The sequence below is a fragment of the Globicephala melas genome, chromosome 1, assembly GCF_963455315.2.
Source record: "Globicephala melas chromosome 1, mGloMel1.2, whole genome shotgun sequence".
In the NCBI taxonomy this organism is placed as follows: domain Eukaryota; kingdom Metazoa; phylum Chordata; class Mammalia; order Artiodactyla; family Delphinidae; genus Globicephala; species Globicephala melas.
Genome location: NC_083314.1, coordinates 101,178,768 through 101,192,487, shown reverse-complemented (window position 1 = coordinate 101,192,487; position 13,720 = coordinate 101,178,768). Strand labels below are relative to the sequence as shown.

Here is a 13,720-nt window from a genome sequence, read left to right as displayed (position 1 = left end):
CAGCATTACACTACTCTTCTCTGCACCATCCAATTCATTTAGGGATGGTCATCTTCATCAAAAGAAAAACACCAAGTTTTCATCTTCTTAATGCTGTTAAATGACAATCCATTGAATACCTAGGAGTTTTTCCCTTTGTATTTTGAGTAAAGAGACCAACACTATTGATTGTTTAATGATTAATCTTGTCCTCTTTACCATTTATCCTATGGAGATCATTTCTGGGGGGAGCAATCAATTCCTATTTCAAATAGAATCTAAAGGTACACGGTAATAATGACTAGAACAATGGAAACAGATGGAATAACCTTGTGTCATCCTAAGGCTAAAACCTTTTATTCTCACTGTCTGATAAGAAGCTTCACCAGCGATTATGGAAACAAACATCAATAAAACACTTGCTTGGATTGTTCATGGGAGGCTATTGTGGTCCTCTATTATGGTTGATTGGTTGCGGAGGAGGCATCTATGGAGAATAGCTATCACAGAGGCTGTAGAGCTGCCTTCTCAGTTTGATAGATTGTACCAGGAATCCTGGATGAGTGAAGAGGTGAGAATTATAAATTGAGCTGAGGGAACTCTACATTAAAGACATTTTATAAATTTTTTAAATCAACTATTACAAATGGCAGAGGAAGTCCCAGGGCATAGTTCTTTGGGTCTCTAATTGTTGTATATTTAAGGACATACTTGATCACACAATCATTTGCTTCTATTGATTTTACTTTGGCTGTCATTGGATATGACAACTTCATAGCCAAGTGTCTTCCTTTTAGGTTATACTGTTTCACTTTATGGAGAAGTTTGGCAATGCATCTTAGCACGTTAAAGTTTCTAAGAAACTCCCTAGGAAAAACATCTGTTCACCTTTGTTTAAGATCTCAGATTTATTTGTTCACCAAAGTCATTTATGAAATTAATGTCTGAAATAGTCTCTAGAAAATACTTAGGAAACTGGTAAAAATGTTCATTAGAGCTTTTATTGTAAAACCATCTGAAGAAGTTTAGGTAAATATGACCTCTTGACAGTAAATTTCAGTTCCACTTGGCTTAAAATACTGTTCTGTTGTAGCCAACTGACCTTTTAAACTTACACCTCAATAATTTGATACAGCTTTTCAGTGATACAAATGAATGCTCCTCTGTCATAGCAGGTAAGGTTAATTGTTATCCTCTACATTGATGACAAGGTCGTATTCCAAGTCGTAAATCTACTTCTAACTACTTCTACCACCACCCACCACAAGGAATCCTTATACTCAAGCCAAAATTACTTGGCAATAAGATTATCTTCAGCATGTAGAATGATAGTATACTTTGCAGACGTTAAGTCATTTAATTTACTGGGTCTTTATCTTGGTGACCACACTGAAATTTGCTTTTTTCAAAGCTTAACTTTCATAAGAGGCATATTGAGGTCTTTTTGTATTAGAAGACACTTTTGACTTAAAAAAAAATTAGAACAAAATAATGATCTCCATTATTTAGTAGCTATTCAAAATACTGAATTCAGACTTGATGATGCATTTTGATAGTAATATTAGCAAACTAAGATGTAGTCAGAATAAGGTTATCATGGTGATAGTGGTCTAAGAAATGCATCTTCATTCAAGGAATTGGAAAAGAAGAAAGGTATTTGGAGGGCAGTCATGGAAGGAATACATGTTTTATTGTTGCTTCAGAAAACATATCTAGCACCAACTTTTGGAAATTGTATAATTTGAATTCACAGAAGGAGTTATTTCCTATGTATTAAAATTCTCTAAATTACATTAAATTGCAATGCAAAGAAATAAGTTCTCTGCCACTGGGAGTTTTTAAGCAATTGTTGAATAATGTACATCAGAAATTCTGTCTGTACTAGAATTTCTCAATGCATTTTATAGGAAATTAGTTTTTGTAATGTTAATGGGTGTAAATCGTGAAAGAAAAGATAGGTTCTGTAGTCAAATAAGTTTGAGTTAAAGTTAAACAGGCGTTTTTACTAAAGTTCTCAGAGTCTTTTATATGCTTATATGGTTTATGAATCTGAAGACATAATTTCTTTGACTAGGTCAGCATTTCTTCTTATAGGATTAGCCTGTCATGGAACACAATTTAGGAAACTTCAGGTAAGTATGTTGATCTCTAAAGTGATGCTACTTAAACTGTGGACTAATGTCCAATTCATAAATTGTTAATTACAGATTTATAACATGATAGATTCAGAAACTAAATGTAATCAGTTGAAATCTCCTATAGCAATTAGACATTGTCATGACATCCAAGTGGGTGATTATTAGACTTTTGTTAAGTAAGGTATAGGCCAATTCGAGTATTATCCAGCTTTTGTGGTGATTTCTTGTGGCATGAAGTGCAAACTAGTCAGCTTAGTAGGTTCACTTAATGGTCCTCAGCAGATTGAAAGAAAAAGACTTATTCATCATCGCAGATAGTTTGAGAAGCGCTGCTCTAAATTTCCTTCTGTTTTCTAAAAGTCTGTTCATCTCTTACACTTAACATAGGTAGTGTCTTTTCTCATTTAAACATTTATAATCTGTTTAATATTCAAGTATTATAATGTATATAAAGCACAGTTAATTATAGAATTCAGTTTAAATGCACCAGGGTCTGACTTTTATTTATTTCTAAGGAAATCTTAAAAATCGAGTGTTTATCATTTTCAGAATTCTAAAGTATTATGTAATTAACTATTTTGTTGTTTTATTAAGTGATGATTTCTGTTCTGAATTGCATATTCCAAAGCCATAGCTATAGCTCATGTTTCCACATAACTGTGTACATCTTTAATTATAGTTCATGTAATTTTAAAGCTTTTGTTGTTTTGCAGGTTTCTGCTTTCTTAAAAACTTGTATTAAAAACATTTTCACCAGTCTCATTCTGTGAGATAGTTATTTCTCAATTATCTGTACAAGCGAATTTGAGCTTAGATGTAAAAGGGACAGTTATGCCATAGCATAGACAGTCTGTGCCTCTTCCCACCCTTTGGATTGGATAACTTTTTCTGTAGTTAAGTTTATCAAATACTTGAATAGGCGATTATATATGATAATTAAATAATTTCTAAAATTATCTAGATTCTGAATCAAGAATTTTCTTCTTATTGTTCTTCATAAATGTCAGACTATATACTATGGACCAATATATAGTTCCTGCAAAGAAAAGGAAGAAATGATTTAAAACACACATGCACACACTGCATGATGTAACATCTTGAAAAAAGAAGGTGGGTTTACTAATGAAAAAAATTAAAATTGGATATGAGAGTGCCTGCCACTAATTGTAAAATCTTCATCATATCTTCTCTATACCCAGTTTTCTAATCTGTCAAAAAGTGGTACCAGGCTTCCCTGGTGGCGCAGTGGTTGAGAGTCCGCCTGCCAATGCAGGGGACACGGGTTCGTGCCCCAGTCCGGGAAGATCCCACATGCCTCAGAGCGGCTGGGCCCGTGAGCCTGCCCGTCCGGAGCCTGTGCTCCACAGTGGGAGAGGCCACAACAGTGAGAGGTCCGCGTACAGCAAAAAAAAAAAAAAGTGGTACTGATGGTCCTCCTCTTTCTCCACACCCTATCCACACACATCCCTCACAGGTCTTTAGGAGAATAAAATTAGAAGACGTGTGAAATGCTTTAAAATAATGTAGTTAAGCATCATAGCTGTGCCTTGATAGTTTTCCAGTAATCCGAAAGTAAATGTGCTTTTTTTTAGTTTGTTGTATTTCCATGTTTGATAAGCAAACACAGATAAGCTTGGTGTTTGAAGTGTCTGGGGTACTAAACTGGACAAACTTCATGTAATTGGTTTGTTATTGCTAAAAAACAATGATGATATGGTATAGAAAAGTATGAGTTGAAAAGATATGAAAATTTGGCTCTCATATTCTTTCTATAAAGATTTCCAATGTATTAGATCTTTTGGAGCCCCAATTTTTCCACATGTAACAATGACAGAAGTGGAGTTATTCGTATCTAAGGCTTTTTCTATCTTTAGCAGATCTTGAGTTAGAGATCTACAGACTAATACTACAAAATTAGTTTTTAAATGGACCACAAGATGGCGTTTGTAGCTAATGAGTTTTTTGTGTTAACTCTGTTGCAGTCATTGAAGTATTTGCAGTATTTACAAATCCAAACTTATTACTTATGTTCTTGAGAGATATGTAAAAGTAATTTTAGAAAAAAGTATGCAAGTCTTGTTATTTTGAAGTTATTGACATTTCTCAAATTATAAGTTGGAAGGTTATTCTGAATTTAGACTTTTTCAAAAATGAAATTTAATGAATAATTTTGAGCCATTGCAAAATAATAGAAGTTGCTTTCCATTTGTAACATAATCTCTAATTTCTTTCTGGATCGATTACATTTCAGAAAAATGTTTAAATATGCAGCTCCTGAAAGTTTTCATTACTGTTTGGATCTTAGGTTTAGATGATAAAAAAAACAATTACTAAAATGTTACACACTCCATTGCCCTCATTTTAGGCATGGCCTACAATTTTTATAATGTAATTTATTTTGCAGTGATATTGGCCTAGTATGGAGATGTTTACATATTTGAGCTTCAGTGTTTCCTCAAATGTAGGTGATGTCGTCTGTGCCCAAGATCATTTGAGACAGCATTAAAGTACGTAAAGGACACTCAGTCATATTTCTCAGTTTTCGTTTATTAAGAGAGATGCAATTATTATGGCACTGTCTAAAAGATACCTAATTAGATTACTAGGAAAACTAGAAGCACAACAACTTTGACTTAATATGGAAATTTCTGGTTTAAAAAGGGGTACATGGTAAGGTTTGGCTTTTATTACATTTTATAATAATAGATATCATTGTTATTGTTTTAGGCAAATATATGGTTATTTTACTTTATTCGCAGAGATATATAGATAATATTTTATTAATTTGACTTATGTGATAATTTGGATGAGACTAGGTTTTCTATTAGCTGTTCCATGAACAGTGTGGTAGCATTACCTATGGAGATATCAAACTTTATGTTGGCATTATCATCTGGTGGCTAAGAGCATGGGCTTTGGACAGGCATAACTTGTGACTTTTAAGCTCAGAGACCTTGAAGACTTTTTTTTAATTTCAGTGGACCTCAGCTTCCTTATCTATAAAGTGCTAAAAATAATAGTATATACATCAGCTTTATTTGGTATTAAAATATATATGTACACATGTTTGTATGTATATAATGGAATAAAGAAAGATGAAAGGAAAGTCTTAGAAGCAAAATTCAGTATTCCCAGTAAGTCACTAAAAGTAAATCATTTTGAAGCTTTTATACTCATAAATACTTTTCCAGGAGTCTCAACTAGTTTATCCCTTAAGTCACTACTTATTTTACTTGAGCCCGAAATAGCCAATATAGAAAATATGTTTGAAAGCTGCTGGATAGATAAGTAAATAAATAAGTAAAATATATGTTAAATTCTTAATGCAGTGCCTAGCACATAATAAGGTTTTGATAAATGTAAACTATTAGTAGTAATAGTAGCAGTAGTAGTAATTGAAAATATTTCTCATGTATTTCTGAATCTTACCTTTGGAAATTATTTATAGTGACAATTACCTTATAAATATCAAATACAGAGGGGAGAGGTAAAATGTTATGTTTGATGCCTTTCCACACTGTGTCAAGCCAAATAGAACAAGGCATATTTACAAATTGTATGTGATCTCATTTGCCAACTTTTTTTTTCATTTTTTAAATTTTTATTTAAGTATAGTTGATTTACAATGTTGTGTTAGTTTCAGGTGTACAGCAAAGTGATTCAGTTATACATACATATATATATTTTTTCAGATTCTTTTCCCTTATAGGCCATTACAAAATATTGAGTCTAGTTCCCTGTACTCTGCAGTAGGTGCTTGCTGGTTATCTATTTTATATATGGTAATGTGTGTATGTTATTCCCAAACTCCTAATTTATCCAACCCCCCAACCGCTTTCCCCTTTGGTAACCATAAGTTGGTCTTCTATGTCTGTGGGTCTATTTCTGTTTTGTATATAAGTTTATTTGTATCTTTTTTTTTAAGATTGCATATATAAGGGATATCATATGATATTTGTCTTTCTCTGTCTGACTTATTTCGCTTAGTATGATAGTCTCTAGGTCCATCCATGTTGCTGCATATGGCATTATTTCATTCTTTTTTATGGCTGAGTAATATTCCATTGTGTATATATACCACATCTTCGTTATCTGTTCATCTGTCAGTGGACATTTAGGTTGCTTCCATGTCTTAGCTCTTGTAAATAGTGCTGCAGTGAACATTAGGGTGCATGTATCTTTTTGAATTATGGCTTCCTCCAAATATATGCCCAGGAATGGGATTGCAGGATCATATGGTAGCTCTATTTTTAGTTTTTTAAGGAACCTCCATACTCTTCTCCATAGTGGCTACACCAATTTACATTCCCACCAACAGTGTAAGACGGTTCCCTTTTCTCCACACCCTCTCCAGCATTTATTATTTGTAGACTTTTTGATGGCGACCATTCTGACCAGTGTGAGGTGATACCTCACTGTAGTTTTGATTTGCGTTTCTCTAATTATAATTAGTGATAATGAGCATCTTTTCATGTGCCTTTTGGCCATCTGTATATCTTCTTTAGAGAAATATCTATTTAGATCTTCGGTCTGCCCCTTTTTTGATTGGTTGTTTGTTTTGTTGATATCGAGCTGTATGAGCTGTTTGTATATTTTGGAGATTATTCCCTTGTCGGTTGCATCATTTGCAAATATTTTCTCCCATTCTGTAGGTTGTCTTTTCGTTTTGTTTATGGTTCCCTTTGCTGTGCAAAAGCTTTTAAGTTAATAATTAGGTTGCATTTGTTTATTTTTGTGTTGGCCACTTTAGGTTCTAGGATGAAAGTTAACAGACACACATGGTCCAACCCCCCTATTCTATGAATGGGCGAATAGGCCCAGAGAAATGAAAAGATTTGCCTGAAGTCAGACTGTGGAACAGAACCTCTTCATATCCCACCATCTTGAGAAAATATTGATTCTTAAATGTGGAAGTTTTCATTGGAAGCTATATCTACAGAAACACCATTTTTGTTATCATTCATTCTTTAGAACACTTGATCATATCTGCTTGTGTGATCACTACCTACTTACGAGAACTAAAGAGACATTTACCTTATCTAATGGCAAAATGTCATCACTACTTTACTGGGGTAGCAAGAGATTTACTTTCAAGAAGAGTTTTGGAATTAAAACTTATTTTCTATTCTGTCTGTGTATTTGAGAAGTATTTAAGAATGTGTTTTGGGACAAAAGGGCTTTTGTTTACCTGTCAGACCTGTTTACCCTAGTTCTGGCTCACTTTTCTAACAGTACAGCCTCTTTCCCAGTCCTGCCCTTTATAGAGAAGCTACAGTTTTTGGTCTTTGTCTAAAAACTGGAGCCACCTGGAAAAAAGTGTGCACTGCATTCTCAGTTAACGAGGATTTGTGATCAACTTGCTTTCTGGTCACCCAACATCCTGCCAATAAATATGTTCAACATATTTATGGACTTACTTTTACTGCAGTGGAAGCGTGGGGCACTAGAAAAGAGTGCTGGACTCAGTGGAGCACAGTTCCCTTAACTATAAGATGCAATTACTTGAGTTTGTCAAAGTATTGTTGTATCAAATAAAATAATGTGTATGGAAAATCATGATACATTATTCAACTAGAAGGGGAATTGTTGATTCTCTTATGACAATATGAGAATCTAAAACTAGAATGAGCTGATGGGTATGATTGAAGGTCAGGCCACCCGTGACACTGGGTATTTTTGATTGTTACTCTAATTTTGATATTAGTTTGCTTTACTAATTATAATGATTTAAAAGTGGGGAAAAAAATCAATTTCTTGATAGAAAACAGTGAGAAGCCAAATAACAGAAATATATTTTTTTTCAAATAATTGTTTTAACATCTTTTTCTTTTTTAAAAATAAATTTATTCATTTTATTTATTTATTTTTGGCTGCGTTGGGTCTTCATTGCTGCACATGGGCTTTCTCTAGTTGCAGTGAGCCGGGGCTACTCTTTGTTGCAGTGTGTGGGCTTCTCATTGCGGTGGCTTCTCTTGTTGCAGAGCACGGGCTCTAGGCACACAGGCTTCAGTAGTTGTGGCAAGTGGGCTCAGTAGTTATGGCTCGCAGGCTCTAGAGCACAGGCTCAGCAGTTGTAGCATACAGACTTAGTTGCTCCATGGCACGAGGGATCTTCCCAGACCAGGGATTGAACCCATGTCCCCTGCATTGGCAGGCAGATTCTTAACCACTGCACCACCAGGGAAGTCTGCAGAAATACATTTTTTAAAAATATAGTTTACGGGCTTCCCTGGTGGCACAGTGGTTGAGAGTCTGCCTGCCGATGCAGGGGACACGGGTTTGTGCCCCAGTCCGGGAAGATCCCACATGCCGCGGAGCGGCTGGGCCCGTGAGCCATGGCCACTGAGCCTGTGCGTCTGGAGCCTGTGCTTCGCAACGGGAGAGGGCACAGCAGTGAGAGGCCCGCGTTCTGCAAAAAAATAAAATATATATATATATATATAATTTACAATTATAAGGAAGTTTCACACTAGATTTTGAGATTTTTTGTTGTTGTCATTTTGATGATTCTTTATATCCTCCAATTATCACAGTCCTGGATGCAGTGAATACTGAACTAAACTATTTATGTGGTATAAATAATCCATTTCTTGAGTTTTTACTTAGTTTTTCATACTCAGAAATCCAAGAAAAACAAGAAAGACTAAAAAGATTTAAGGAGTTCTAGAGATTACCATTCATTATTTTAAAATAGATTTATGTACATTAACTGGGTAAATGAGCAACATATCAGGTAATAGGTTAATATTAAACATTGGCAGGAGGAGGCAGTCAACATATTTACTTAGTAAAAAAAATCTGCTATCAAAATTCCAAAAGAAGATTGGTAGCTTCAGGAGCTACACAGTTCAGAGCATGTCCTCAGTTTTGTAGATCCAGAAATCTGATGGTCAGCAACATGAGTGGGGATCAGGCTTTTATAGCAAAACCTAACATTAACAAATTTAGGGATCAATAGAAACCAGGATGTCAGTTGATGAATATTCAGATTGAAAAATGCAGTGTTTATGATGAGCAGCATATTTGCATCAGTAGTAAAGTACATTTCTTCTCTATGGTCTTTGCATTTACTGAGCACTTACTATATTCCTGGCATGTATTAACTCAGTCATCTTCAAAGGGTATACATACTCCTGGAAATACATAAAAATTTCCAAGAGGTATGCAAGGAATCAATTTCTACACACTCAACCTGCATATATACTCTTTCCTAAAAGTTGATCCCCTTGGGACTTCCCTGGTGGCACAGTGAATAAGAATCTGCCTGCCAGTGCAGGGGACACGGGTTCGATCCCTGATCTGGGAAGATCCCACATTCAGCGGAGCAACTAAGCCCGTGTGCTACAACCAGTGTGCTCGCACGCCACAACTACTGAAGCCCATGCACCTAGAGCCCGTGCCTTGCAACAAGAGAAGCCACCGCAATGAGAAGCCCGCACACCTCAACAAAGAGTAGCCCCTGCTCGCCACAACTAGAGAAAGCCCGCGCGCAGCACCAAAGACCCAATGCAACCAAAATAAACAAATAAATTTATTTTTTAAAAAAAGTTGATCCCCCTGCAATTATGCATTTTTTTTACTCACCTGCCCTCCAAAATGGTCCTTCTTCCACTATATAAAAGAAAGGTGTCTCAAAAAAAAAAAAAAAAAAAGATGTCTCATCTTGATGGGCCAGTGACTTATTAAATGTATCCATGTATCCTGGTGGTCATTCAAGAGATTGGTTATTTTCCATTTGCTAATGAATGGCTATACCTCTTATCAGGTTTGTAATATCACAGACATACTTAACCGTTTGATCCTCAGCTTTCTCATCTATAAAATAAGATTCATAGTAGTCACTGTGAGGTTTAAAGAAGGTAATATGTGATAAAACAACCATTACAATGCCTGACCAAGTATTCATATAGATATTCAGCCGTTGTCATGATACTTCTCTTGATTTTCTGTGCTAGTGTTCTATAATCTGTATTTCAAAATACGTAAATTGTTTTTCTGCCTTTCGTATGGTGGATGGTAGGGAGATAGTTAAGTAGCTAATTTGTTTCTTTTACCATGTCTCACTGTCATTTTTAGGATTTGCTTTAGAAATGAAAATGTTAATTCACAACACTAATCAGCATGGAGGGCTGATCTTCCTTAGACATTTACTAAACTAGGAGAGTTGAAGAATATGACAGTGATAGAAGTTTCATCACATTAGGATTAATACCATCTTTCGTGCAATTTGGATCCCTTATTTGACAGTAATTCTAAATAGAGCAGACTGCTCAGATTTTTATTTTGAATTTTACCTTGCATATGTTCAAAGATTTTTTAAATGATAGTTTGGCAGAGTTATCAAAAAGATATGATATCTCCTGAAAGCAGTAATTGCTTTGGCCTGCCCTGCAGTGTTACCACATAGTAGATAACGTATGGATTCGCAGAAGAGGCCAGAAATCAGGTTCTCAAGGGAAACAGGACTCTTTCCAAAGGTGAACCATGGTTCTCTATGGGCCCTTCAATCCCAGTTCATAGTTTTCATTGTTTTGTAAATGTTGTGGATAGATTTTTAAACATTATCTGTATTTAGGTATTTTTGTATTTCCTTCTTTTTTATACTCAAAATTTGGTGAAGGAGATTTTTGAGTATCTATAAAGCTGAATTAAAAATTGTTTTCCTGGCATTGAAAAGAAATAAAATACTAATAACTGCTAATATTTAATGCATTTCTCCATATGATGTTAATTGTAGGTATTTTGTAGATGTTCTTCCTCAAGTTGTAGAAATTCCCATCTGTTCCTAATTTGTTGAGAATTTTTTTTTTAAAGTAAGAAATGAACATTGTAATTTGACAAATGTCTTTCCATGTCTATTGAGATGATAATAAATTACATTTAATACAGTCAGTTACATTGATTGATAGTTGAACATTAATCCAATCTTACACTCCTGGGATAAACTCCATTTGGTCATGAAATATAATTCTTTCTATAGATTGCTGGATTTGATTTGCTAAAATTTTGTTTATAATTTTTGCATCTATGTTTATGAGGGATAGTGGTCTGTAGTTTTGTTCTTTTGTAATGTCTTTGGTAAGTTGGAAAGCATTCCTTTCTCTTCAGTTCTCTGGAAGAGTTTGTGTTAGAATTAATATGATTCTTCCTTAAGTTTTTGGTAGAATTCACTGGTGAAGCCATTTGGGCCTGAAGTGTTCTTTGTAGAAAGATATTTAACAACAAATTCAACTTCATTTGAATTATCTGTTTTTTCTAGAGTGAGTTTTGGTAGTTTGTATCTTTTCATTGGTTTCATTTAAGTTCTCAAATGTATAGGTATAAAGTTTTCAATAATATTTTCTTTTTTTCCTTCAGTAGAATTTAAAGGGATGTCACCTCTCTCATTCCTAACAGTTGGTAATTTGTGTCATCTTTCTTCTTTTATGAACAGTCTGGCTAAAAGTTTATCTATTTTATTAATCTTCTCAAAGATTCAATGTTTGGTTTCATTGTTTTTCTCTTTCATTGAGTCACACTTCTATCTTTTCTGGTTTTTTTCTTCTGCTGCTTACTTTGGTTATAATTTGTTCTTTTTTAGTTTTTAAGGTGGAAACTCAAGTCATTTAAGACCCTTTCTTCTTTTCTAATGAAGGTGTTTAGTGGTATAAATTTCTCTTTATGTACTACTTCAGTGGCATTCCAAAATTTTTTATACATTGTATTTTCATTTTCATTCAGTTTAAAATAAAATACTTTCTAAATTACCTTTTGATTTCTTCTTTGACACAGGGCTTATTTATAAGTGTCCTGTTTAGATCTCAAATATTTGGGGATTTTTCAGATATCTTTCAATTGCTGATTTCTAAGTTAATTTCATTATGTTCAGAGAACAAACCTCATATAACTTGATTCTTTTTAAATTTATTGAGATGTCTTGTATAACCTGGAATATGGTGTGTTTTGGTAAATGTTTTATATGCACATGGAAAAAAATACATATTCTCTTTTGTTCTGTAGATATCAATTAGGTCACCTTGATTCATTTCCTGGGCACATTAATGACTATCTCACCACCTAGTCCCAGCAGACCATCATAATATAATCATTGCTAATTTTTTGAATACTTACTTTGAGCCAGGCATTCTGCATAGAAATTTATACAGGTTATGTAAATTTAATTTTCACGATTGCTTTACTGGTAAGTATTGTCATTAACCTAATTTATAGCTGAAGAAACTATAATAGAGATTAATCAATTTGCACAAACTCACACTTGATATAGTAGGATTCAAATCTGATTAAGCCATGCTTGTATCACTGCTCCTCTGTCTAGATGCTTAATGCCTGCCCCCTCAGATCCAAATGGTCCATCTTTCCCTCTACAGTTTATTATAGATCTGTTTTCTATCCTGACAATGGGGGAATAGTGGATTATTTCAGCAAACTAATCCATGCTAATTTTTTAACCTCTTATGGTTTCCTCTTATTTAGCAACAGTTTCCCTCATTAAGAATTAAAATATGTAGAAAATGACAGGGATCCTGGCAAGCCTGTGGGAGAGAGGAGTAGGGCAGATTGCTATAGGAACAGATACGTAAGGATTTATTAATCCTTCTAACAGTGAAAGTGAACTACTGTTGACCTCCTCATGGTGTGTTTCCATTATTTAGTGCCTTGCCACATGGGAATCCTTCCTTACATCACAGACAGATCTCCACTTGGAAGAAGCCTCTGAAGATAAATCGTAATCGCATTGAAGACTTCTCTGTGATCTTTGGGAGATAACCAAGGTTAACCAAAGTTATTCTTTCTGGATGGGCTGGGTCCTTTCTAAAGTGAACGAAAAGTGTTTCACACTATCTGGAAAACCAACAACTTAAAACTCAGGTGTTCCAGAGCATTCATATGAATTTGGATATATATATACATATATATACATATAAATATTTAGCTTAGTTTTAACTATGTTCTTAAATTTGTATACCAATAATTATACATTAAAAAGTTTTTTTCTTAAATATTTGTCTGTGGAACATGTCATTTTAAATATATTGTAAAGATTCAGTTTTAATAAAAAGTTTAATATGAAATGACTTGTGTGTGTTCTTTTTCTACTAGTAGCTCAAGCCTCTGAAGCAGATTCTAATGTGAATCCAATGTATGTTAACAACTATCCTATGTATTCACCATTATTTCATCATAATTTTCTCTGAAATGCTATTTACTTTGATATTAGGAATTCAAAGTAAATATGCAAAAATGATTAAATATTATTAAACATTAATGATAACTTCAAAAGTTGGTTTATTAAAAGTTAAGTAACTGTTTAAAGATTACCAAGATAAATTTAAATTATTTTTTGAGTTACTATTTAGAATTCCTTATACAGTCATTTTCCCACTAGTAAATTTATTCTTTTTTTTGGTATTTTTTTTTTACATACTCTTCACAATTCACATCTAGATTTATTTTTTAATGTACACAGTGTTTATCAAATTTGTTCTCCCATTTATTTGTTAAGGGTCTACTCTTTGTAAGGCACAATTGCAGGTGCTTATGATGATAATGATAAAGACACATTACACTCACTTCATTCTCCAGGCTTACATTCTAGTAATATT

At 34.0% G+C, this 13,720-nt stretch overlaps 1 protein-coding gene across 4 annotated transcripts in view; it reads left to right on the top strand.

Moving 5' to 3' along the window:
• Window positions 1-13,117, top strand: part of SNX7 (sorting nexin 7) — a 95,905-nt gene extending 82,788 nt beyond the window's left edge. For 2 of the 4 annotated variants that reach the window (XM_030868769.3, XM_030868765.3), the window contains one exon: window positions 12,770-13,117. In XM_030868769.3, the coding sequence (XP_030724629.1) occupies window positions 12,770-12,847 (78 nt within the window). In that variant the 3' untranslated portion in view covers window positions 12,848-13,117. Of the gene's footprint in view, window positions 1-2,073; window positions 2,112-4,521; window positions 4,608-12,769 lie in introns of those variants that run through there. The other 2 variants (XM_070046535.1, XM_070046536.1) reach the window with 2 other exon arrangements.
• Window positions 13,118-13,720: the final 603 nt, after the last annotated feature.